General features: G+C 47.3%; 8 protein-coding genes across 8 annotated transcripts; 4 read left to right on the forward strand and 4 right to left on the reverse strand.

The window, feature by feature from the left end:
- Positions 1 to 178: 178 nt before the first annotated feature.
- On the reverse strand, positions 179 to 2,564 carry ASPZODRAFT_103197 (hypothetical protein; the record flags this gene model as incomplete). Its single annotated transcript, XM_022720829.1, has 5 exons — positions 2,323 to 2,564; positions 703 to 2,116; positions 460 to 643; positions 357 to 399; positions 179 to 304 (listed from the first exon to the last, which is right to left on the reverse strand). The coding sequence occupies exons 1-5, from the start codon at positions 2,365 to 2,367 to the stop codon at positions 179 to 181; spliced, it is 1,812 nt and encodes a 603-aa protein (XP_022577852.1). The 5' UTR covers positions 2,368 to 2,564.
- A 132-nt stretch (positions 2,565 to 2,696) lies between these two features.
- On the forward strand, positions 2,697 to 6,380 carry ASPZODRAFT_918659 (hypothetical protein). The gene is made up of 2 exons (XM_022730430.1): positions 2,697 to 6,154; positions 6,200 to 6,380. The coding sequence occupies exon 1, from the start codon at positions 2,799 to 2,801 to the stop codon at positions 6,150 to 6,152; it is 3,354 nt and encodes a 1,117-aa protein (XP_022577853.1). The 5' UTR covers positions 2,697 to 2,798; the 3' UTR covers positions 6,153 to 6,154; positions 6,200 to 6,380.
- ASPZODRAFT_74312 (hypothetical protein) lies at positions 6,313 to 10,267 on the reverse strand (the record flags this gene model as incomplete). Its single annotated transcript, XM_022729957.1, has 4 exons — positions 6,313 to 6,514; positions 6,568 to 9,534; positions 9,604 to 9,752; positions 9,836 to 10,267. 4 exons carry the CDS (start codon positions 10,265 to 10,267, stop codon positions 6,313 to 6,315), a joined length of 3,750 nt encoding a protein of 1,249 aa, XP_022577854.1.
- A 937-nt stretch (positions 10,268 to 11,204) lies between these two features.
- ASPZODRAFT_154538 (hypothetical protein) lies at positions 11,205 to 12,822 on the forward strand (the record flags this gene model as incomplete). The annotated part of the gene is made up of 6 exons (XM_022726101.1): positions 11,205 to 11,363; positions 11,441 to 11,535; positions 11,643 to 11,742; positions 11,800 to 11,981; positions 12,038 to 12,222; positions 12,278 to 12,822. The coding sequence occupies 6 exons, from the start codon at positions 11,205 to 11,207 to the stop codon at positions 12,820 to 12,822; spliced, it is 1,266 nt and encodes a 421-aa protein (XP_022577855.1).
- Positions 12,823 to 13,245: 423 nt separating this feature from the next.
- On the forward strand, positions 13,246 to 15,546 carry ASPZODRAFT_136189 (hypothetical protein). The gene is made up of 6 exons (XM_022724005.1): positions 13,246 to 13,757; positions 13,863 to 13,939; positions 14,002 to 14,041; positions 14,108 to 14,177; positions 14,233 to 14,292; positions 14,369 to 15,546. The coding sequence occupies exons 1-6, from the start codon at positions 13,648 to 13,650 to the stop codon at positions 15,314 to 15,316; spliced, it is 1,305 nt and encodes a 434-aa protein (XP_022577856.1). The 5' UTR covers positions 13,246 to 13,647; the 3' UTR covers positions 15,317 to 15,546.
- A 60-nt stretch (positions 15,547 to 15,606) lies between these two features.
- On the reverse strand, positions 15,607 to 19,839 carry ASPZODRAFT_123501 (hypothetical protein). The gene is made up of 6 exons (XM_022721364.1): positions 19,506 to 19,839; positions 18,937 to 19,448; positions 18,761 to 18,884; positions 18,568 to 18,709; positions 16,123 to 18,501; positions 15,607 to 16,067 (listed from the first exon to the last, which is right to left on the reverse strand). Exons 1-6 carry the CDS (start codon positions 19,739 to 19,741, stop codon positions 15,894 to 15,896), a joined length of 3,567 nt encoding a protein of 1,188 aa, XP_022577857.1. The 5' UTR covers positions 19,742 to 19,839; the 3' UTR covers positions 15,607 to 15,893.
- Positions 19,840 to 20,206: 367 nt separating this feature from the next.
- ASPZODRAFT_103210 (hypothetical protein) lies at positions 20,207 to 22,190 on the forward strand. Its single transcript, XM_022720830.1, has 4 exons — positions 20,207 to 20,684; positions 20,747 to 21,206; positions 21,264 to 21,324; positions 21,387 to 22,190. The coding sequence occupies exons 1-4, from the start codon at positions 20,411 to 20,413 to the stop codon at positions 22,056 to 22,058; spliced, it is 1,467 nt and encodes a 488-aa protein (XP_022577858.1). The 5' UTR covers positions 20,207 to 20,410; the 3' UTR covers positions 22,059 to 22,190.
- Positions 22,161 to 23,383, reverse strand: ASPZODRAFT_136194 (hypothetical protein). The gene has a single exon (XM_022724006.1). It carries the CDS (start codon positions 23,291 to 23,293, stop codon positions 22,298 to 22,300), a length of 996 nt encoding a protein of 331 aa, XP_022577859.1. The 5' UTR covers positions 23,294 to 23,383; the 3' UTR covers positions 22,161 to 22,297.
- Positions 23,384 to 24,060: the final 677 nt, after the last annotated feature.

Raw genomic sequence — 24,060 nt, forward strand, 5'->3', positions numbered from 1 at the left:
GTTAGTTGGTTAGTGAACATAGTGTTTGTCAAGCAAGTGACTGTTTTTTCTACTCTACAATAAAAAATCTAAAGAAAAGAGCTAAAAATAATATGATCTTGATTGTTTAAAAGGCGATGTAATGTATATTTGGCTATTTTATCTTGGAAATTTGTAGGTAATATGGACAAAACGTAAATCATGTGGAAGAGTCGATCTTTGCGACAGCATCTAAAGCCTTCTGAAATGTAGCGCTCAAATCCGAGACGTCTTCCAAACCTACGCTAATTCTCACCAGATTAGGGTCTATCCCACATGATAGTGCCTGGAAGCAATGTTAGTCATTATCTAGGCGAGACGAGATTGAAGAGACCTACCCAGTCTAGTTCAGTGTAGTGAGCCAGGATTGCGTAAGGGCAGCTATAAGCAAGATTAGTCAAGACATAGTTGTAAGTATGATTTTTGACCGAGACATCTTACCTCAGGGTGAAATTGGTTCCTAAGCTGGGCCCTTTGAAGACTTCCAGGTAGTCAAAGAAAGCCATCGCGGCAGCCTTCGAGTGGAACGTCACTGAGAACAGGCCGCCGTAGCCTCCATTAGGGTTCCGGAAGCTGTCATAAAATGGTCTTGTCGGGCTAAATTTCGGATAGTGAACCTCTTTCACTGTAGGTGGGGAGTCAGAATTTCTCGAAGAGCCTTGTTTGCTGGGAGGGAGTACTCACCTAATTTGGAATTTTGAAGTAATTCAGTCACAGCCTCAGTCGTGGAGTTTACCTTTTCGCTTCTAGAAACGAAATCACGACTGTTTCTCTCCAGGAAGATAGCATCTTCTGCCCACAGGATATCTTCGTACTCGCGAGCAAATGCATCCTTCAGCCGTACATAACAAGGGCTAAGAGGGTTGAGAACACCGCTGCCTCCCATGACATTACTATCACCACTGAATATCTTTGTCAAACTGCTGACCACAATATCCGCATAGGGTAGGACATTGATATTCAGGAAATTGCCGACCGTCTCATCTACCACCACGGCAAAGTCGTACTTGTCCGCGAGATGGCGTATGCGCTTGAGATCGGGCGATTTTAGCAATGGATTACCAGGCACTTCGGTGAATAGTGCAAGGAATCTCTCGCCTTGGCTTAGCCGGTCCTCCAAATCATCCAGGTCTTCACTAGACCCGTGGTCATAAAACAAACAACCCGGACCCCATTTTTGCAAGATTTTCAAGGAGTCAATGTAGGGGAAGCCAAAGCATATGCTCTTCAAAGGTTCCCGCGAGGCCATTAAGATTCGATGGGCATTGAAAATAGAGCTCATACCACTGGGAAATAAGAACACGTCCTCTTCTGTCAAGCCTACTACTCTGCCCTCTGAAGACGTCTTCTCAAGGGCTTCACTCAGCTCAACATCTGCCGTGAGAAAACCTGCTATCCGTCTGCGGACAGCTGTTTTAGCTTTCTCCGCAAGAGATGTGCTTAGATTGCGCCCAAAACGCTCTTCAATGAATTGGCCATATTCTTTCCCATCTTGCAGCCCATTATGTATGGGATCTGAACTTGAGCTCTCAACTCGAGTCATCTCCCCTTTTGTGAGTCCGTTGAAGGATCCTTTACCCCTATAGCGCCTAGGACCTTTATTGAATCTTTGAGTAGCCATATCCGATGTACCGGCGCTTTTTTCCTCCACGAGGAAGCCGTCTGTCAATGCATCGAGGCAGAATTCCGCTCGGCGGCTGGATATCCCATTCCCAGAGTGCTGCCAGACCTGTTTTGCGATAGCTGCATATTCCTTGGGGTAAATCACACAGGAAAGATTTGAAGTGACTGCTGGTGAGTTGGCAGAAGTTGTCGCAGACGGCACCAGATTGACAATTCGCACTTTGGCCAGTGCCTCAGGAGGAACACGGGTTCCGAAAAATGCCTGGCAGATAAGAGCTGCGCGATGAGATGGAAATAAAGTCGCAGACTCGGTTTTTGGATCGCCATAACGAGAGGTGATCTCCTGGACAAGTCTCTGGATAGTTGGATGTATAAAGAATCTTGGGTAGCCACACTGAATTTTACTTATGACCCAATCTTCCCCCTCCTCATATCCCACGGTGGCTTGCCAAGTCGGGAGAGACATACTAACCGCCTGTCATCAAGTCAGTTGAATTGCACATGTCTTGACGTGAAGCTGTTTTCATCGCCAGAGAAATTGGGCCGAGGGCAGGCTAGAATAAGAATTTGTATATTCATTTTCCGGCCACAAGCGTTCAAATACGGAAGCCAATGGCTTTTGAGAAGGATAGAGTCGTAAAAAACCCAGGCACACAGGAAATGGGGCATGAGTCAACATACATGGTCAGTGTTTGGAGGAATAGGACCCCCCACGGCCTGTAACATTATCACGGCTGATAGTAGTACTCCGTAAATACAATGGGTATAGACCTGTAGAAAGAATGACAAGATTCTGGGTAGAGGGGAATCGGATTATGGATACAGAATCTTATATGAAATGTATCCAGCAGCAGCAAAAAGGGCAGGCGTCATGAACGACCTCTCATTGTGGAGTACAGCACCTAGTTATGACTCCCCTCCGGTCTTGAATCAAAAAGCTTGGACTCTGAGCGACTTCGGCGGGCAATTTTTCGAGGGGTGTTTTTTTATCGGCACGTGATTTATCGTTATCAAGCCGGCATGAAGTTTTTAATTTTACAGAAGTAGCCCATAATAATAATTAGCAACTTAGGAAGTTGTCTAAAGCCACACTTGAGCTTCAATTGGTTATTTTATATAAAATTTCTATTTTTTTTTCCAATCATACATGAGAGAAAATGTCCTCCCATTCTTCCAAGCGAAGGAAAATCAGTCCCGAAAACGATGATACCTCTGAAAACCCGACAAGGCCCATGTCAATGACACGATCTGCGAATGAGGCTGGCAATGGCCTACCTGGGAAACAGCAGTCCATGAAATCCAAAAATGGATCTCGAAGCAGCAGTAACGGGGTCTCTGCAGAAGTTGCATTTACTGGCGGGCTCTACAAATCCAGCTTCTTCAAGCTCCAGATGGACGAATTATTGACGGACTTGCGACCAAATTATGAAAAGCAAGGATCCAGAGCTCATGAGATACTCCATAAATTGAAAGAAATCATTGAAAATCTCGCCGAGAAGCCTCCACAGTCTATTGTTGAAGCGGAAAAAGAGCTCCAGAGCGCACATGGAGTTGCTGTACCATTCCCCAACCCTCGACCTAGCAAAGATGCAAAGTATCTCCTCGCATATTCCAAGCCAGCCAATGTCAATGTCGTGGGAAGTTTTGCTCTTCGCACTGGTGTCAGAGATGCCGATTGCTCGACGATTGATCTCGCCGTCACGATGCCGGACTCGCTTTTTCAGGAAAAGGACTATGTCAACTATCGATACTTCTATAAAAGAGCATACTACGTCGCTTGCATCGCAGCCGGTATTCGAGAAGCGAAAGATCTGGACCACCAAGTCAAGTTTGAGCAGCAAGATGGAGACAGTCTTCGCCCGGTCATCGTTCTTGAACCTACTAAGGATCATGGCAGTAGCATGCGAGTTCGGATTATTACAGCTATCGACAACACGGTGTTCCCGATCTCGCGAACCTTGCCTATGAAGAACAATATTAGACAAGGCGCACTTGTGGCAGATGCTGGAGAAGACTCCAGTACGGCAACTATGTTCTACAACGCTGCTCTCCGATCCGATGCTTCCGTGGCTCAGTACCATAAAGTCTTATACTTGGCCACTACAAAATGTACATCATTCCGCGATGCATGTATTCTCGGCCGCACTTGGCTCCGTCAACGTGGGTTTGGTTCTTCATTCCACCAGGGCGGCTTTGGAGGTTTTGAATGGGCAATAATGATGGCTTTACTTTTCGAAGGCGGTGGTCCAAATGGAAAACCCGTTCTTTTGCCATCGTACAGCAGCTATCAGCTTTTCAAAGCGATGGTCCAGTTTATCACGGCAAAGGACTTCACAAAGCCCTTGACTTTCTTCAATTCTGAAGCTGTACTGCCTCATGGCCAGCCAATTCTCTATGATGGTAAGAGAGGGTTGAACCTTTTATATAAAATGACTCTTTCCTCCTACACTGTTCTCCGCCATGAGGCTGGTGTGACTTTAAGGATGCTCAATGAGTCCCGCGACGATAACTTTGAGAGAGTCTTCATCCTCAAAGTTGATGAACCTCTGCTTCGGTTCGACCGAGTTATCTCCATCAGGTTGCCCCTCAATGGCGATACGTTGCAATCAGTCCATCACCAAACTTCTGTCCACAAAGTTCTCTTAAGAGCTCTGGGAGACAGAGTTAAATTGGTCTCCATCTCTGGCCAGTGTATTCAACCTTGGTCAGTTGGGAAACGCTACGTGGTGAACAAAGAGTCAAACGTAATAAACGTGGGGCTCATTGTACATTCCGAAAACTCCATGCGCGTTGTCGACCATGGCCCGTTAGCTGAAGAGAAGGAGGAAACGGCCTCTTTCCGTTCCTTCTGGGGAGACAAGTCCGAATTGAGACGGTTTAAAGATGGAAGTATCCTGGAAAGTTTGGTGTGGTCTGATGGTCCTTCAGCACCTTCTATCATCTATCAGATTGTGACTTACGTGCTCCATCGCCATTTCAATCTTGCGGAAGAAGACATGGTCTTCGTTGGCGATGAATATGATGAAAAACTTCGACTTGTGGGTGACGGCACCTTTTCATATTCTGACCCATCCTTCCAGCAGATTAGCAACGCTTTCCACTCGTTGGAAAGATCGTTCCACAATATGGAAGATATTCCCTTGACTATCAAACAACTGCTGCCAGCCAGTCCTCTCCTTCGTTACGCAGCGCTGCAAACCTCCAGTTCATCTGGCTCTCGCCGGGATCCTATGGATATTGTGCTTCAGTTCGAAAGCTCTGGGCGATGGCCCGACGACCTTTCGGCAATTCAGATGACAAAAGTTGCTTTCCTTGTCAAGATAGGAGAGTTTATGGAAACATCTGGTGCTGCTGTTTCAACCCAGGTTGGCGTGGAAAATGATGGCACTACGATTCTGAACACCGCGTTCCTCGATATCTTGCATACATCAGGGTTAGCCTTCCGTCTTCGTATCCACCATGACCGTGAGCAGACCTTGTTGGAGCGCGAATTGAAGGGCAAGTCCAATAGCTCTCGCTCAAAAGGAGACCTGGCATACGCTCTCTCCACATACAAGCGGATCTTTGTTCAGGCTCCTCGCCTGACGCAAGCGATTCGCAATCTGTGCACTCGCTTTCCGCTCCTGTCTCCTACGATGCGCTTGGTGAAACATTGGTTTAATTGCCACCTCCTGACCGCCCACTTCTCAGAAGAAGTCATCGAATTATTGACTGTACGCACGTTCACCCAACCGTACCCATGGGAGGCTCCTTCCAGTGTGATGGCTGGATTCTTCAGGACTCTTCATTTCATTTCAAGATGGGACTGGCAAGAGGAACCAGCTATCGTTAATCTGGGCGGTGGACTCGACCAAAGCACGGTCGATGTGATAAAGAATAAGTTCTCTGCATGGCGTTGCGTGGATCCGGCCATGAACACCGTCGCTCTGTTCGCAGCTTCGGATCTCGACATCGACGGCGTCACCTGGACACAGTATGGCATGCCTCCCAAGGTTGTTGCGGCTCGACTCTCTTCGCTGGCGAAGGCGGCCATGAAACTTTTGAAAGCAGAACGCTCCGGTCTTGACTTGGAAGAGCTCTTCGATACCTCCATGGCGCCATATGACTTCGTAATCAGACTGAATCCGACCGTCTTGCGCAGTCGATCGTCTTCATCGACGAAATTCAAGAATCTCACTGGTCTCTCAAAGGAAAGCTATCGCCCCTCGACAATCATCGTTTCATTTGTACAGGAACTACAGAGTTGTTTCGGTAATAGTGTCCTGCTTTTCCAGGGGGACGAGCAGAGCACTCATATCGCAGGACTCTGGAACCCGCAGATGGCGAATCCCAAGCCCTGGAGTTTGAAAGTATCCTACTCGACAATCCCGAGATCGTACATTGATCCAACGAATCAAGATAAGGATACCGTCTCAATCAACCGAGGCGCTATTCTAAACGAAATCGCACGGCTAGGAGAGAACCTTATTCAGAGTATTGATGTTCGGTCTCAAGATTCGGAGGACAAGTAAATGTTAATTCTTCTGGGCCGTTTGTAGTTAGAATCTAATAATAACAGCAGCACTCCGTACAGGGAAAAAAAAGGAATACATATTCAAAATAGAAAACAAAATCAGGCGCCATGATTGTTTGCAATCCACATTAATTCAGAAAAAAACTCCATTTCACGATTTAGGACCTTGTCGTTGCTTTGTTCGATTTGCCTATAGGCTGCTGTGACGAAAATGAGCAGTATTTGTCCTTGATGGCAACGACCTCATAAGTACCCTCATCGGAGGTGCTGATAGTCTTCACATGGTCGTAGGAAATATCATGCTTGATATCTAGGACTTCAGCTTTCTTGCCTTTCCGGGCATTCGAACTTCGGATGTATCTTAAATGGAGTTAGTAAATAAGCGTGCATAAATAAGGGCATATGAGACTTACGTGAACTCAAATGGCGGTGTTCCCCAGAATTCAAAGTGAATTTCTGCTTCACCACCTTCGTGGATATCGACCACTGAGACTTGGCCCTTACTGATTTTGACGCTAGGCATGGGATGGATAATTTTGGAAATATTCTTGTGAGCTTTGCACTTTCCGCTCGCACCATCACTCACTGCGTTGATAGTAAATTCACCAGGTCTTTCTGCGATGCGCCGGAAATTGGTGTCATGAGACTTGGCCTTTCTCTGAGCATCGTCAAAGGTGTAAAAAATCTCAAACGGCGCAGTGCCGGATAGCGAGAATGACACTCGCTCACCGACACAGTAATCCGTTTTCGACTCTAAGGGTATAATGGTAGGGACATCTGAAACAGAAATTCTGACAGAAGACACGTCGACTTCAGTGGTCCACTGGCAACCACGACCGTCTCGTACCTTTTGTATGTTGACAACATGTTGACCTAGATCCAAGTGACGCCTCGGAATGGCAAGGTTGTGGCGGTTTGAATTGATGTTGGGTATCGAAACCGTCTCGGACTTGGAATTTGAATGATGTTTGATTGAAACTTCCAGCGAGAACGGAGGAACACCGGTGAGGGTGATGGGAATGTATTCTTCCCCACTAGAATCCTCCTTACAGAAGCCATAGATATGTCCTGGAGAATCGAATTTGGCCGAAGGGAGCGCATTTACACGCTGCGTAACAACGACAGGATTTTGGTTCCGTGGATCATTATCGTAGAGATTATCGCTTATCTCGGTAAATCGGTAGGTGTAAATTCCAGGGTCAGAAGTGTCCATTTCCACGGTCGTTGCACCGAGAGCTGTCCTGAGGCTTTGTATCCTAACAGAGGAAGAGCCACTGATAGCTTTGCGCTGCTGCTCATATCGCACTGTGTAAGGGGGGTTTCCAGAGAGCCTTAGCTCGAGGCTGTCATCGTCACCTTGGCAGATATCTGGTCTCGAAATCTTGCGGTTTTCACCGATAGCAACATTGTCAACTGATAATATACGCGGAAGAGGTATCCAAGAGACCTTGAAAATGTTGGCAGATGGGTCGATTGTGCCAACACAGGAAGCATCAGATACTTCCACGAGCTCGTATCGGCCTTCTTGATCGACAGACAGTTTACTGTTCGCTTCCCAGAAAGTCTTCTCAACAAGATGGGAATCAGTGTCGGCGTTCTTATACTTCACGGTCCAAGGACGTTCCCCACTTAGCCGAAGGGGAATTTCAACCTTCGATCCTTGCAGAGCTGACACATCTCTCTTCTTGTCGATATGGCCAAATGCAACATGAGGTGGCTTCGACCGGGCGTCGATCCTTACACTGTCCTTGAGTAGTCGTTTGCAGTTCGATCTGTCCTGAATGCTGGTCAAGGTCAAGGTATATTCGCCACCACTCATCAATTGATCAGTAGTAATGGTCGCCATGGCATCTTCACTTTGGAGAGTATGTTTCGTTCGCTTCCCATTGTGGATAAGTTCATACTGTAATGTCCAAGGTGACTCGCCAATGAAGGAAACATCCGCAGATACTGGCTCTCCGAAGCAGGCTTTGCGCACATCACGGGAGCCAATGAATCGCGCAGATGCAGGCGGCTTCACATCTTGCTCCAGTACAGGCGTACTGTCCTTCAGAGAACGAGGACCATAAACAGCATCCGAGATGTCCAGGAAGCGGTAACGATAGAAACCTGCCTCTTTAGGAGTGAAATCAAGCTGATTGCGCAATCCCTCAATAACTTGAGACTTGGTCTCGACTCCTTTGGAGTGTTCGATGGTGTAACGAAGACGGAATGGCGGGGACCCAGTGAGATCCAAGTCGACAAGGAGGCCCACTGAATTGTTGGCACATTTATCAAATATTTTTTCATACTTGACTGCCAACTCTGGCTCTGGAGGGTTGTGCAGGTAACAGGAGGAGGGTTCCAAGATCTCTCCTGAGCAAAATTGACTTGAAACAGAGCTGAGAGTGTACCACCCTTGTTCTTTTATCTGAGTCTTCTGGTTCAAATCCTTGATTGAGAGTTGCCGGGGCTTGGGGGTTCCATTTTCAATGCCGTTGAACGAATAGGAGAAAGTGAATGGGCCATCTTGGCTATAGCCTTGTCCGGAAGGGTGGAAATTTGTCGGTAGGTCAATATACTCCCCTCGGGCTGTTTGAAGGAAATTGCGGTCATTACAACCTGTCAAAGAGAGGCGAGGTCGTTCATGCACAGAGAATTGCTGCAACGGGGCCAAGGCCTTCGAAACACGATCACTTTCATCGAGATAAATTGAGTAATTCGCAACGTTTCCACAGCCATCATGCACCTCCTCAATCGCATAAATCCATTCCCCACCCACATTTAACGATTCATTCAATGGAACTTCGATTTTCTGACTTTGGGCCCAACTGATATCCAACTGTTTAGGGTTAAACAAGGCTGCGGGTGTTTTCTGGGAAAGCAGAGGGGAGTTGAGGCCATCCGGTTGAATATTCTGGAACGAAATTCCACGCTCCCGTTGATTGACTTGTCGACTGTACTTGATCTTCAAAGGGGGGGTTCCTTCAACTTCCAGAATCAGATTAGAAAGCTCTCCCTTGCATTTGTGTACGGGCGATTGCTTTATTAGCGCCTTGGGACATGATACCACGACTGAATCGGAGGTTCGCATGTGCACGTCAAGCTTCGACTCATCCACTACCCGCTGAAGCCGGTATAAGCCTGTCTTTTTCACGGGCAGAAGCAGATCACGGTGTTGAATAGATCTGGAGCCGCCATTCTGTTTTTCTGCCTGGCGCTTCATTTGTTTCAGTTGCCTTGAGGGTATGGAGATTGTCTCGTTTTTCTGGGTATCCAAGTCGATATGTAAAAGCTCTATCAGGATTGGATCAGTTTGATTAACACGAATTGGTAGTTCGACAGAGGTATGGTGTGCATCCAAGCAGAGTGGAATCCTGTCTGGGTTGAGAATAGCCGACCTATCATGATTAGGGACAATGTTTAAAAAAATGGCAACAGAAGCGACTTGGAGATGTGATGTAACTCACCCCTCGGGGAGGATATGGACGATTTGTTTTCCGAGGATCAATGACGCATTGTGGATAATATCTCCGGGTTTAACATGTCGCTCTGATATTGATATTTCGCGATCCCAAAACAATTTAAAGAATCCGGATATCCAAGCGGCCACTGGGATCTGTCCATGAATCAGTAACAGAGAAGAAGAAAGAAACAAGTAACAACATGGCACCACTAATCATGTTGTAGAGAGATGCATACCGGTATGCGAAACATGAGAAAGACATTACCAGCCACGTGGATCAAAAAAACTGCCAGTGTTGTTGCAAAGCTCCATTCAATCCAAGGTATCCGTAGTGCTTGTACACCAAACAGAAACCCGCCATCAATGAATATCCACTTCAGAAAAAGCCATGTTGAATCGAGGTCGTCGGATGCGGTCCACGATTCATATACTTTCCAGGCATTGATTGCGACATATAAAGTTACCACGTAGAGACGCTGCGATGGTGCGTCAATCAGCTGTGTTGGAACCAACGGTGTATCTCCATTTTGCGCTGCTTTCGTGGGCGACTTCAGCTCATTGGAGGGACGAGGCCTAGCCTTCGTTGGGGTCTGATATTGCTGTTTTAATCGTTGTGTGGTCTGGGGCGTCTGAGGGAATGCAGACCGAAGCCGAGGAGTGCCGTTCATGGCATGCTGCGAGTGTGAAGCACACTAAAGAATACGAGACAAAAGGCTAGCCTAAATATCAAAAACGTATTAGTATCATCCCATAATGGGTGCCAGCACGGCAGAATGGATACAGCGTCTTGATTTATGATGTAGAGGGTGTGGTAGATATTTACCCTGTATGATGCTCCCCGCGTCGCGGGATGAAAAAAAAAGAAAAAAACAACGCAGAATAACACCCGAGGCCTCAGGGAAAGCAAGAGAAAGACAAGGTTGAAATGACTTGTATCTCCTTTTAAGAAAGGCTTTTCCAAGAGATAGAACACAAAGGAGTGAAGCAGCCAGGTCGTTGAATCTGGATTTCTCTGTAATCGCGGAAGCCCGCAAGATGTTTTAACGCGTCGGGCCCAGCTGAGCTCTATCCAATCATGGAGCTCCTTCCTCGCCCCAAGTGACAACCTAAAAGGTACGTGCCTCTAGGAAGCTACCTTGACTTTCTTCCAGTTTTTACGAGAACCTAGAGCTTTGTCATATTTACGTGAAAGATGTGCTGTAATCGGAACGAAAAGACCCACAGTTTTGGACCATACTGATGATCTGATGTCGCGGTGCATCGATCAGCTCGGCTGCCTCTCAATACTCTCAGGTTGCGCCCAGCCCGAATGCGCCAGCCTGGAAAGAGAGCCGGCTTTAAAACAAAACGAGGCCATTTGCATCCAAGTGGCATCAACTATCTAGAAAACACAATATTCTCGTCTACACACCAACCGATTTCTACGAAATCTCTGTTTGAATTTGCAATTGGAGCCCAGCTAAGAGATTGCCCTTCAGCCGGTATACGAACTCTCTTTTCGGGCCGCTTCTCATACAATTCTTGATTAAGATTTTTTTTTTATTTAAATTTACAAGCTTCTGCCTGCCGGTCCAGGTTTCAACAGAAGAAAGAAAGAAAGAAAAAATGGCACAACGCGCAAAACGACGTCGTTTAAACACTCAATCAAATCCCACAAGTTTGGCAGAGGAGACGAGAAAGCTATATTCGAACGATCCTCTTAGTCCAGCTACACATCTGGAGAAAGATAAATGGAATGGTTTTTGCGAGATCGAATCAGAGCCTGTAAGGTTGAACCTACCTCTACTTGTGTCTTGACATGACATGCCGTTGTTGCCTCGGTCATCTCACACGTTTGACAGGCCCTCTTCAACGTAATGCTTCGTGAGTTTGGAGTGAAGGGGGTCAAAGTACAGGAAGTCGTATCCTTGGATGATGAAATGCTAGCAGTTTTACAGTGAGTATCCTCCAAGTTTTCCCTTTTCGAATAAATAGAGGCGACGATGTCATGCTCCCTTTTCTTTTAATCTTATTCTTAATATGCTAGAGTTTAACGGCGACTAGTAAACCAGTCTATGGGTTAATATTCTTATTTCGCTGGCGAGAAGATGATCCAGAAAAGCAAGAAGCGATTTGTCCGGAGGGTATTTGGTTTGCAAACCAGGTTAGTATTAGGATTTACCTTATAGATTCTATATATGGTCACTAATATCTTATTTAGACAGCTAACAATGCATGTGCTAGCGTTGCATTGCTTAATATTGTCAATAATATTGAAGGAATTGATCTTGGTGAAAATTTACGGCTGTTTAAGGAGTTTACAATGCCCTTCACACCTGCTCTAAGGGGAGATGCGATCAACAATTTTGAATTTGTGAAAAATATTCACAATTCATTTGCCAGGTATGCCCATATTCCCTTTTTTACCTGTTATATAGCCTTACTAAGCATCATATTAGGAAAATGGATATGCTCAATGCAGACCTTCATCTTAGAAATGAAACTACTTTTAGCAAGGCCAAGCCATCCAAAAACAATTACAACGATAGCGATGTCGACGCTGGGTTCCATTTCATTGCATTTGTCCCCGCTTTGGGGAAACTCTGGAAATTCGATGGTTTAGAACGCCAGCCTCAAGCTCGTGGTACGTTATCTCCATGCCGAACAGATCAAACGAGTGTCATTGACTGGCTTTCCAGGCGATTGCTCCCCAGATGATTGGTTAAACTTGGCGAAACCAGACATTCTTACTCGGATGGCGGAGTATGAAGAGGATCAGATCGAATTCTCCGTTTTAGGTCTTGTTCGGGACCCAATGGACGCTTACATTCAAGAATTAGCGGTCAACATCAGGTGCTTACAACTGGTCAATCGGCTTCTTGCCGCCACAAGTAGGGATGACACAGCCACGGCCTTTTCAACTTCTCTGCTCGAAAATATTCTCTTAGGGCCAGACGCCTTGTATGGATTAACTGAGGAGATGGTTAACATAACATCAGTTCCTACAGAAGAGGAGAAACAATATAAAGTATACTCCTCTGAGGAGCTTGCGGCGCAGCAAGTGAAGCTCTGTGAGCATCAAAAAGAGCTACGCGCGTCCATCAGAGAAGAGCAGCAATCCTATCAAGCCGATGAGGACTACGCTACCGGGCGCCGCTTTGACTATGGACCGGCCATTAGGACATGGGTCCGCTTTTTGGCGCAGAAAACGGCCATTGAAGATCTGGCCCTCCTGGATGACTAAAATTATTGGATCATTCATTCTTGGATAATGTGATCCTCCTGTTGGTTACTAGATATTCAAAGCAGCGATGACCTCGTGGGTCTCCGTTAGTTAGACTTATATCGCCAGGGAATACAATACAGCGTAATTTTCAGTCTATTGCAGTCGTCCATGGCGCATCTCTCAAATAGCCTTAGGAAGGTCTTTCTTTCTTCATTTTTCCAACTGCTTCCACTGATATTTCATAGACCTACCTAATGGTCTAAGCACATCCTCTTTGTACCTGTATGACTTCGTCCTTGATTCCAAGGAAGCGAGGGGCTGAATTATGAGCATACATGGTAACATATACCCCCAATACGGCGTCTAGGTCACTCCGTAGGTACCAGGTAGTTACCGATGCCGTGTCTTTGCAAACCAACTCAACTGCTTCATTGCCCCTCGTGATGGGCCGATTGGATAAGACCTGCGGATTATCTACGGGGAGACCCACGACCAATGGAACTTTCACCTGTGCAGATATGATAAGGGGATGACTGACGTACCAGGGTCCCTCCGTCCCCAGCCTGTTGGGGGCAAAAAAGGAAGAACGTCACCGCCTTGGGGTTGGAAGATGTCCGGGCGTGCTGGAGACACGTCTCTACAACAGCACCTAATACAGCCTTGTTCTTGTGTTCTGGGAGGTTCAGTGCATGTGGTCTTTGTTTCTCGCTTGATTGTTCCCCCACATCTTGTTAGCGCCTGCCATCCCATCTTCTCTCGCCCTCAGCTGGTCTACGGCGGCTACAAGATATCTACCTAGTCCTGACTGTTCACCTCTGCCTGGTGCCCAGGAGCGCTCACGACATGTCACAAACCACCCATAGTGCAAGCTTCTCCTTGGACGCCTTGGATTCAGGGGAGAAAACTCCAGATGACTCGTCCAAGTTGAAGACGTTCCTTTCGATTCTTCGAAAGTATGTATAACCGCAAAGTCAGCATGGGGCCCGATTGCCCTCATGGATCAATTGCACTCGTTATACCAACGTTACTAATACGACCTTGTTTTTCCGGTTCAATAGGTTCGTCGGAGTCACTGACATTGCGTCCGTTCGTTTCTCGCTCCCGGCACAGCTTTTAGAGCCCACTCCCAATCTGGGTAACTCGCGCCTATATATCTTATAACCCCACCGCCCGAAACAACTAACAATACCCATATAGAATATTGGAACTATCTCGATAGACCGGAGACCTTTGCTAGGTCAGAAAAATAACTCTTTGAACAAAATTACGTCTCTTCATGCTCTTGCTGACACGACAATCGCAGCATTGGCAAATCAGACGATCCAGTTGGGCGTATGTTGGAGGTGTTGAGATTTTGGTTTACGAAAGATCTGGTACTTTTACCGCAAGAATTTTCTGGGGTGCTGCTGCTGAACATTCTCCCCGCAGAAATACGTCAAAGGCAAGCCTTGCAAGCCATATAACTCTACCCTCGGTGAATTCTTCAGAGTATGGTTTCCCTCGATCTCAATATGCCATTCTTCTTTCTCTGTGTATGGAAATTGCTCATATGTTTGACATATAGTGCACTTGGAAGGTGGAAGATCCTCCAGCATTTGACATTTCCTCCGGCTTAACAGCGACAAATAGCAGTGTAAACGTTGCCGCGACGGGCGAAGGCCCGATTAAGATTTGCTACCTGACCGAACAAACATCTCACCATCCTCCCGTCTCTGCATTTTATATCGACTGCCCTGAGGAGGGCGTATCAGCCCGTGGATTTGACCAGATAAGTGCCAAATTTACCGGAACTAGTATTCGCGTCAGCCCTGGCCAGCACAATCTCGGGATTTTTATTACTCTTCGAAACAGAGACAATGAAGAGTATCAACTGACACATCCCTCGGCTCACCTGGGCGGTCTTTTGCGAGGGGCATTGTCCATCACGGTAGCAGATTCATGCTACTTTTACTGCCCCAAAACCAAAATCAAAGCTATCTTGCAATATTTGGAGGAAGGATGGATCGGCCGTTCGCAAAACAAGGTCGAGGGCGTGATCTTCAGGTATAATCCAGACAATGACACGACGAATAGGATCAAGGACGTGCCTGAAAGCGATATCCTTTGCCGAATCAGCGGCTCGTGGCACGGCCAGATCTTCTACACCGTTGCCGGCTCCACGGATGCTCGTCTTCTCATCGACATTGCGCCACTTTTCCCAGTCACCAAACACCTGCCCCCAACAGAATGCCAGCTATCCAATGAGTCGCTCAAATTCTGGTCCAACGTCACCGCTGCTATCCTCGAGAAAAGGTACAGCCAGGCCACCAAATTAAAACAGGAGATTGAGGAGCGACAGCGCCAAAGGGCCGCTGAACGCAAGGAGAAGAACGAGGAATGGCAGCCCCGCTTCTTTACGGGCGCAGTCACGCCCCTGGGAAAACCAGAGCTGACTGAGGAAGGGCTACGAGCTCTGGAAGGACTCCGAGCGGAGAACTACGCCTTGGAGGAAAGCAAAGTGCAGGGTGCTTAGGGGATGCGTTGAGCTTCGAGGGCTCCTAATTAGACTAGTCCGCTGTCCATAATTATACATATTACATAGGTAGTTGAGTCGGCCGGGGGCTATTTTTTTGCGTCATATTTCCTTGGTCGGTTCCTAGCATGCTTCCTCGTTACTTCCAGATTCTTTCCTGGAGAGAACCCAGCACATAAACCAATTATATATAACTAACTGCAAATAAAAATCAGTAGTTCATACGTGGGATTTGGAATTATATTTAAAGATGCTTACGACCAGTGTACGTATACTTGTATGGTAGCTTTGGAATAACAGATGAAAATGTATATTCGAGACGTGCAGAAGTCAACATACAAAGACAGACTCGATCTCGAGTACTGATTACCATTGCGAGAACGCCAAATTGACCCAACAAGATATCTTCCAAGACCACATAACCATCCACGCCCTGTGCCTCCCATGGCGCAGAGAATCCTATCCCAAGTCGTAAAAACAGAAGCAGAAAAAGAAGAAATAGTCCATATCCATGCATAAATCATTGTACAAACGAATTTAAACCGTCGAATTTGGCATCACGTTGAATTTATACCGTTCAAGCAGTTGCAGAGACCACCTTGTTGAACCCAGCACTCAAGGTCTTGGTAATATCCTCGTTCTTGTGAGGCAACAATGACAGGGCATATGCCACATCATTCCATTGTCTCTCTGTGTCACAACGGGGGAGTCGAGCGGCAAGCTTATCTGCGAGCTGTCGGGCGTGTTTCTCCTATTCAAACGGCATTAGAGTTACATACTACAAGTAGGAAAAAGCATAGACGTACCTTTTCTATGAAGCCAATCAGGAATTTGATGATTCTCCGAAGGGCACCCTCGTCGACGTTGCGCTCAGCACTCAAAAGACTGAACATGTCAACGAAGTGATTATAAACGGCGTTATCCTTGGTGGCGAGTTCAGTGAAAAACATTCGTGCCAGATCAGCAATCTTCTTGTCTTCATCCTCCAGGCACTTAGCCATCTCGCCGAGTTGTCCTTTAACCTTGACCTGGCCTGCCAGAATAAGGAAAGTAAGCGTCATAAGACAAGTGCGTTTGACAGAAGCATCATCATCGTTGAGCCGGCGATAAAGGAAATCGGTATTCTCGTCAATGAGATGGTTAAAACAGACAGCCATATCACCCAGGGCGATCACCACATTGCTGCGGACGGTGGGGTCTTCTGATCGTTCCATGATGGTGATGAGAAGAGGGAGATTCTTCTCACAATATTCTGCCGACACACACATGAGCTTGGCCATGCAAAGGGTCGCGGCCCCCTGGAGGTTACGGTCAGGGTAGGTGTTGTTATTTGCACAGATCTCTGTCACCAAAGGCCCGAACTTTGCAAGCAGCGAGTTGTCACCGTAAAGCAGCTCGCGTTCGCGAATATGGGCCATAGCTTCGGTGAAGTCGTCCTCAGTCGTTCCGCCGATAAGATCAAGTTCATCATCTTCAGTGGGCTCATTCCTCTTTTGAGAAGGAGCGCTAGACGCCTTTTCCTTCTCCTGCTCAGCTTTACGTCGCTTGAAATCAAGTTCGCACAACTCGAGATGAACAATTTGCTTGATTGCAATGTGGCCCACGATAAAGAGTAATTGAGAGAGGGCGGATGAGGAAGTGCCTTTCCGTGAGACCTGGCTGGAAGCAGTCCCAGGTCTTTGCTGTTCACCATCGACGGACATGCTGGATGATGGGACACTGTGCATCTGAGGCTGGAAGACGAACCTTGTCTTTCGTCTCAAGACATCGGAGCAGAGAACGTCCGGGTGCTTAGACAGCGTATAGATAGCACTGATCGATTGCTCAGCCACACCGTACCACTCCTTAGAGTCAGAAGCAATCTCTACCATACTGGCAAGCTTGCTTAAGATAGGGTGATCATTGGCGAGTTTAGGGATTCCAGCCTCCTTTGACTTGGCTTGACGGGTGGGCATTATTCTCTTTAAAGCGATGCATGTATACTTCGCAAGAATAAGATCGGAACGACCAAGATTTCCCAGTCCAATCCGCAGCATAACTTCAATCTCTTTCACGACCACATCAGGGTCCGCCAAAGCAAGCATGCCGAGGACAATAATGGCGCCTCGACGTTGTGTCCGTGATATCTCTTTTCGCTGGACACCGTAGACCTGCCAGAGCTTTGCGATTACAGCCTCCGGAATGTTGCCCGCTTTCATCATGGTGCTAAGAAGTTGCTCGAGGCAAGTCAACTCAGCAGACGTAGAACCGAAAGTCAGCGATATCATATTTCGTGCAATATAGTTGGCAGCATCGTTAGGGCTGAATGCATCCGGGGCATCGAAGAAGAGACCCTTGTAGCAATCGATCAAGTGCGTTTGGACTCCTTTGCCTTCGTCACTGTTCCCCTTGGTCCAGATAAGACGAAGCATTCGTCTTATTCCAGTTCGAGCTGTTTCAACTCGGTAGGCATCCATCATGACAAAGAAATCCATTGCCTCGATGACTTCACTCTTATTCCTAGATCCTAAGAGTTGAGAAACGGTTTCAGAAGCCGAGTGAAGAACTTCGATAAACCGAATAGCCTCTGAATAATATTTCCTGGTCAACTGGAGCCGTGTCATCAATTCGGACGTCGCGGCTTCTTCGGCAGCCTTCTGGATTGCGGCAGCTCTCTCTTGTTCTGAGATGCGCGGTGCCTTCGATGGAGAGTCTTCTGGCAATTGCGTCGCATCATCCAGCAGCTCACTGTCAACATGAGAAGGCTCCGTGCCATCTAGACCGGGTGTTTCTGGAGGTCGAAGGGCGTTCAACTCATTATCAACAGTTTCGAGCCTTGCATTCCACTCTTTGAGTGCGAGCTGCCCGCCATGCATGACACTGAAAGGATGAGTCGCTACTAGTTTCGCTAGCAGCTTGATTGCGTTTCGACGAACATTACTGCTCTTATCTTCGAGGCTCCTTGTAGCCAACTCTGCAGCTGCTTGGCGTCTTTTAGGGAACTTCTGCTCCAAGTCACAAATCTTCATATAGACCTGGATAGCTCGAGATCGGCAGTATGGATTAATGTCAAGGAAGCGCTCTTCTAAAACCTCGAAGAATGCGTTGATTTGGGTCTTGTAGTTCTCACTGCGCTCCTCCTGCCGACTGAGATCGGCAATGAGGTTCCCGCAAACTTCAACCACAGCACACCGAAGTGTATATGACTATAGGCAAATTAGATATCTGGAATATTGACAGGTAGTATAATGTGACAACAACTAGGTTCGTACCTCGCTATCAAGTTGCTTGGCCAAGAGTGTCATCTGCTTGATGATAAGGCGCGGCGCAAGTTCGGAAAGTTTCACAATGAAAGCAGACACCGATTTGGGCCCTCTTGTATCGTTGGAGTTGAATTCCTTATTACCGAGCTCCCTAGACATGGTCAGTAACTTTTCCACTTTGATTCGATTCGGTTGCATTCACTTGAGAATTTCATCTGAAAGTTGCGGGTAATCATATTGCTCCGCGAGAATATGGAGAAACTCTGCCATGGGCTCAGACAGATGCTCGAAATATGTCAAGCTTTGCACGATCGATGTTTGCGCTCCTAGGTCGATAATTAGTTGAATTTTCGAATCCGTGCGCTGTATAGAACCCACCAAATGCGTGGCCATGATGCTTGACAGCAATGCAAAGGACCTTGAAAGCGTGCATGCGGATTGTCATGCTCTTGACCCGTTGCTCGCTCTCCAGGATCAAGTATATCGAACGAGTGAACAGGTTAATGAATGTGTCACGGTCCGATGTGGTCATGAATATTCTCCCAAGTTTCAGCTTCATCACTTTGCACATAGTCTCCATTGAGATCTGAATCTGAGATGCCGAGTCCCAGGCACCGTCCTTTGCGCTCGATTTTGATTTTGATGATTTCCCAGGACCTCGACGAGTGGGCAACGCATCTGCAGGCTTTTCCGCTGCCTTAACTTCGACAGCAGAAAGAGCCCACTGGAGCAGAAATCCGTACATCTCTAGCAGCTGTTTATGGTGCAGGATTGCGTCCTGTTCGTCGGACTCGAGGTCGCCATGGATGATATCCGCTTCGACAGACAAGCCCGATACAATTAGATCAAGGAGCTTACTCAGAGACTTCGTAGGGAGGAATGTAGAATATCTAGGGGAGTGTCAGCACGTCCGATAAGCTATTCCAAAGAAACATCTTTTGGCCTACTTTAAGAGAAGTTGTAACGAGTCGAACGACGATGCCCGTGTGATTGCTTCCGGGCTTTCTGCAATCCCATCCACGATTGGATTCAAAACATTATCGATCAAAGACGCAGATATTTGCTCAGGATCCGCCTCGCAGTCCAACAGTTCTGCGTCGGCATCAGGTGTAGGCACAGAGGTCGGGTCGCTCAGATAGTACTTGAGCGACTCATTCAAATCAAATTGCACCCTATCCTCCATGACGGCTGACGGTGAATATCACCTAAAGGAGCAGTTCCAGGGGCGAGTCAGAGGAATGATCGCAAGAGCGTCGTCGCAGTCAAAATTGACGTCGGAAGACGCTTAGGCGGGAGTCACTTTAAAATGTCGACCGCCGCGCGGGGAACGCTTTGTTTGTATTTTCCCTCTTTGGTTGTTTCCAAGTGGCGCTGTAAAGCAGCGTCCATTGATACTGTATATTATTTATATAGCAACCAATCTTAAATCTTCTTTTTTATTATATATAGAAAGAGACCTGATACTAATTTATATAGTCTTTATTAAAGGTCTATTATAAATACTTAATGAAGATTGTGTATGGGTTACAGAAATTTATTGTATCAGTTAATGTATTGTATTGAAACGGTCGGTACACACTATACTGTCTTTGGGTGTAGTTATATGTTCTTAAAGAGGACCCGCTCAGTGCAAAACAGAAGTTGGAACCTCGAAGCACGCTGCATTGCAATATGCTCCTCACGCGACGTGACCTTCGGATGGTGTTATCTTTGGGTTGAAGCTTGATGACTTGGTTTCTCATGTAATGAGGCAATGATTCCTCTCTCTACGTTCGTTTTCTACACCAATTAAGCTGGTCAAATCGATTCTCTCCAGAGAGGCTTCCCTCCCTGCCTTCCATACGTCAGCAGCATGTCGAGTCTCTATACAACCGGGCCAGTCAGGGCCTCTGATTCGCAAAGAACCTTGTCATATGATAAAGAAAGCGCTTTCAAATACACAACAGAGGGTGATGTTGAGACAGACAGTGAGGGTTCTGCAGACCATTCTCAAGCAGCTTGTCGCGCGGAGGAGACACTAGAAGTAGAGGAGGTCGACGAGTCGGTCAAAGAGGACATGAAGAGACTGGAGGATACTTTCCCCGGTATCTCAGATCGCTTTAGGCTTGTGAATCGGATTGGAGAAGGTACGATGCCTCTCTTTCGCCAGGAACCAAGATTTCTTCTAGCTAACCGCTGCCTCCTACAGGTACCTTTTCTACAGTGTACAAGGCCGAAGACCTATTATATAACCACTATCGAAATGACTGGGACGCGTTTCAAGAGGCCCAAGAGGACAATTGGGCTGCCCCCCCTTCGAAGAGGCGAAGGCTCAGTGCAGGAGACAGACAGTCAATGCCCACGAAACGGAGGCAGCCTCGATATGTTGCCGTCAAAAAGATTTATGTGACCAGTAGCCCGCTACGCATTCAGAACGAGTTGGAGCTACTTCACGATCTCCGGGGCTGCAAATCAGTGTGCCCTCTGATCACAGCTTTCCGACATCAGGATCAGGTTGTCGCAGTCTTGCCTTACTTCCCACATAGCGATTTTCGCATCCAATACCGGACATTCTTAGTCGCAGACATGCGCCACTACTTTCGTTCTTTATTCACTGCCCTGGTCTCTGTGCATAAACACAACATTCTTCATCGGGATATCAAGCCTACGTATGTTTGAGCTGATAAACGCTGTTATTGTGACACTATGATGACTAACGGCTGCAGTAACTTCCTATACAACCCAGATCTTCGAGAAGGTGTCTTGGTAGACTTTGGTCTTGCAGAGGTATGTCTTTTTCAGTGGTGATCGTATTTCTTGCTCGTGGGTTTGACTAACTAGTGTGATAGCGCGAGGGCTCTGAATACACAGGTACCTGTCTCTGCGTCAACCCATCACATGTACGGCGGAATCGAATCCTCGGGAGCTACTACTCCACAAACTCGACATCCGTCCTCGCCAACGGGTACCCTAAGAATGACTCGAGGCCGTCACGACGTGCAAACCGGGCGGGCACCCGTGGTTTCAGAGCCCCCGAAGTCCTTTTCAAATGCACTTCGCAGACGACCAAGATCGACATGTGGTCTGCGGGCGTCATTCTTCTCACACTGCTCGGACGTCGATTCCCATTCTTCAATTCCGCAGACGATGTTGACGCGATGATCGAGATGGCGAGCATCTTCGGTACACAACGCATGAAGGCAGCTGCGGCGCTACACGGCCAGATCTTTGAGTCAAACATCCCTACGATCGGCGACAAAGGCTACAACTGGGAAAAGCTGATCAAATGGGCCAGCTGCGTCGAGGACCTGACGGAGAGCGAGAAACAAGCCACTCGTCTGCTGGCAGGTCTTATGGAGCTGGACCCCAGCAAGCGGCTGAGTGCTCGTGAGGCCTTGGAGCATGAATTCTTCACGAAACCCAAAGACCATGACGTGGAATGGGGAGGGAATCCGGACGAGAGCGCAGGCTCTGGCGACGAAGCCGATGAGGACGAAGCGGACGAAGTGGCCATGGTATGAAACCTCCCCGCATGAAAGTAAACGATTGAAATGATACCTCGGCAAAAAAGAAAATATAACATTGTTGAATTCATAATTGATTCTTTCTAATCATGACTTTACTTGCGTATTTTCCGACGACACCCGGCGACGAACCAGCTCAGCTGGATATAAAAGTTTTACATTAAGAATATCTCTGTTCTATTCAAGAATGTCTGATGGTAAATATACTTAAAAAAGTTTTGACAAGGTAATGAATGCTAGTCCGCCTCGCCAAAATCGTAATGACCCGTCTGTGTTGCGTGCTGCGCGGCACCCTTCTCGCCAATGAAGATCCCCTTGCATGTGTTGCACCGGATGCGGAACCCGGCCGTATCGGTGAAGTAATGCTTGCTGTTAAGGACCTTGCACAGGTCCAGCGCCTTGTCGAGCACCACGGGGTCCGCGGCGTCGAAAATCTTGGTGTCGAAGTCCGGGGGTGCGTAGGCGTGAGTGAAAGGCGGGTCAGAGGGGGAGAGGGCGATGGTGTCGTAGTGAATCCCCGAGTAGACGACGATGCATCGAGTTGGAGCGCCCTCGTTGAAACGGTCTGTCCGCAGGCTTTGGACGTCGATCGAACAGATTTCAATGTCGAAATGCTTACTGAGGATGCTGAGCTCGATGCCTCCGCCCCACGAGTTCTCATTCTGGATCCATCGGCAGTAGTCATCTGTTTTCTTCTCCAGCACGGCTTCCGAGTAGACGTCTGGGTTGGCTTGGATCGTTTGCGCGACAACGGAACGCAGCTCGTTCATGGTATCCATGCCTCCCGTGACAGCACTGCCTACGGCACGGAAGAGACACGAGTTGTCATCTGGCATGATCCGGAGAACAAACGTGCCTGAGTGTTCTGGAGAGGCAATCTCGGGAGGATCGTCCGAGTCCTGAGCATGTTCCTTCCGGGGCTGTTGGGACGGCGGCACCCTAATGTCGATGTGTTGCTGTTCTTGTTGGTGTTGAGTGCCGCCATTGGCTCCGTCCTCCCTTTTCGTGATGATAAGCTGCTCCCCATTCAGGTTTATGCCGATATCTGTGATCTTCTGCCCCGGCGCGAAGATGCTGAGATCCAGTGGCTTGATGTCTGGATAGCCGTATTTGGCGTCATAGGTCGTCAAGCCAGTCTTCTCCGCAATCACGGTGTGGAGATCCTCGACAGTCGCCAGATCCTCCAGGGTTACAGTGGACTGCCCAGCAGGCCCGCGAACCCGAAGCCTCATTTTCGGGGAGAGTAGCGAAAAGCGCGCCGGCCAACTGTGATTTGATTATCACCAGCTGGCAATGATAATAAATGGCTGGTCGGAGACAGCGCAAGTCATAGGTGGGGCAGTGCCTAGGATAAGATTAACTACGTAGATATATAAACAATCTATCAGTCAATCAGCAGCAAGGAAATAATAATGATTGATAGTAGATCCTGGTAGTATAAATTGACTGCTGTAGGGTCTAAAGATATTATATTTGATAATGATGGTGGAATTGAGGTTATGTGATTTGTATAAGTGTATTTTCTTCATCAATCCCGAGTCTAGCAAAAAGAACTACGTGGATAGTCACTCTTCCTAACACCAATCTTCAAGGTCAAATGTTGGTTTGGTCTCCGATATATTAGAATCACTGCAGGAACTATTGACAAAGAGATACCCACTCGAGATCGCAGCATAGCCAAACTGTAGAAGAGATCCCATAACCAAGCTTGGTAAGCACTTTGTACCTTGTCGAAAGGATTTCATCTAGGTGAACTGGGTAGAAATCTTCTACTTTATATGGAGGGGGTTGCTCTTCTTTAAGTAGGAAAGTAGTATGCTCTGTTGGAAAAGATATGGGCTCATTGTTACTATAACTCAATGCTGGCTAGGTGTTATGAATATTTATATATCTGCTCCAGAAGAGTTGTATTTGATCACTACTAGAGCTCTATTAGAATATAGAAGGATGGAATAAGGAAAAATAATATTGATAAAGAAACTAAGGATTTAGCTAGCTG

Source organism: Penicilliopsis zonata (genome assembly GCF_001890105.1).
Source record: "Penicilliopsis zonata CBS 506.65 unplaced genomic scaffold ASPZOscaffold_19, whole genome shotgun sequence".
In the NCBI taxonomy this organism is placed as follows: domain Eukaryota; kingdom Fungi; phylum Ascomycota; class Eurotiomycetes; order Eurotiales; family Aspergillaceae; genus Penicilliopsis; species Penicilliopsis zonata.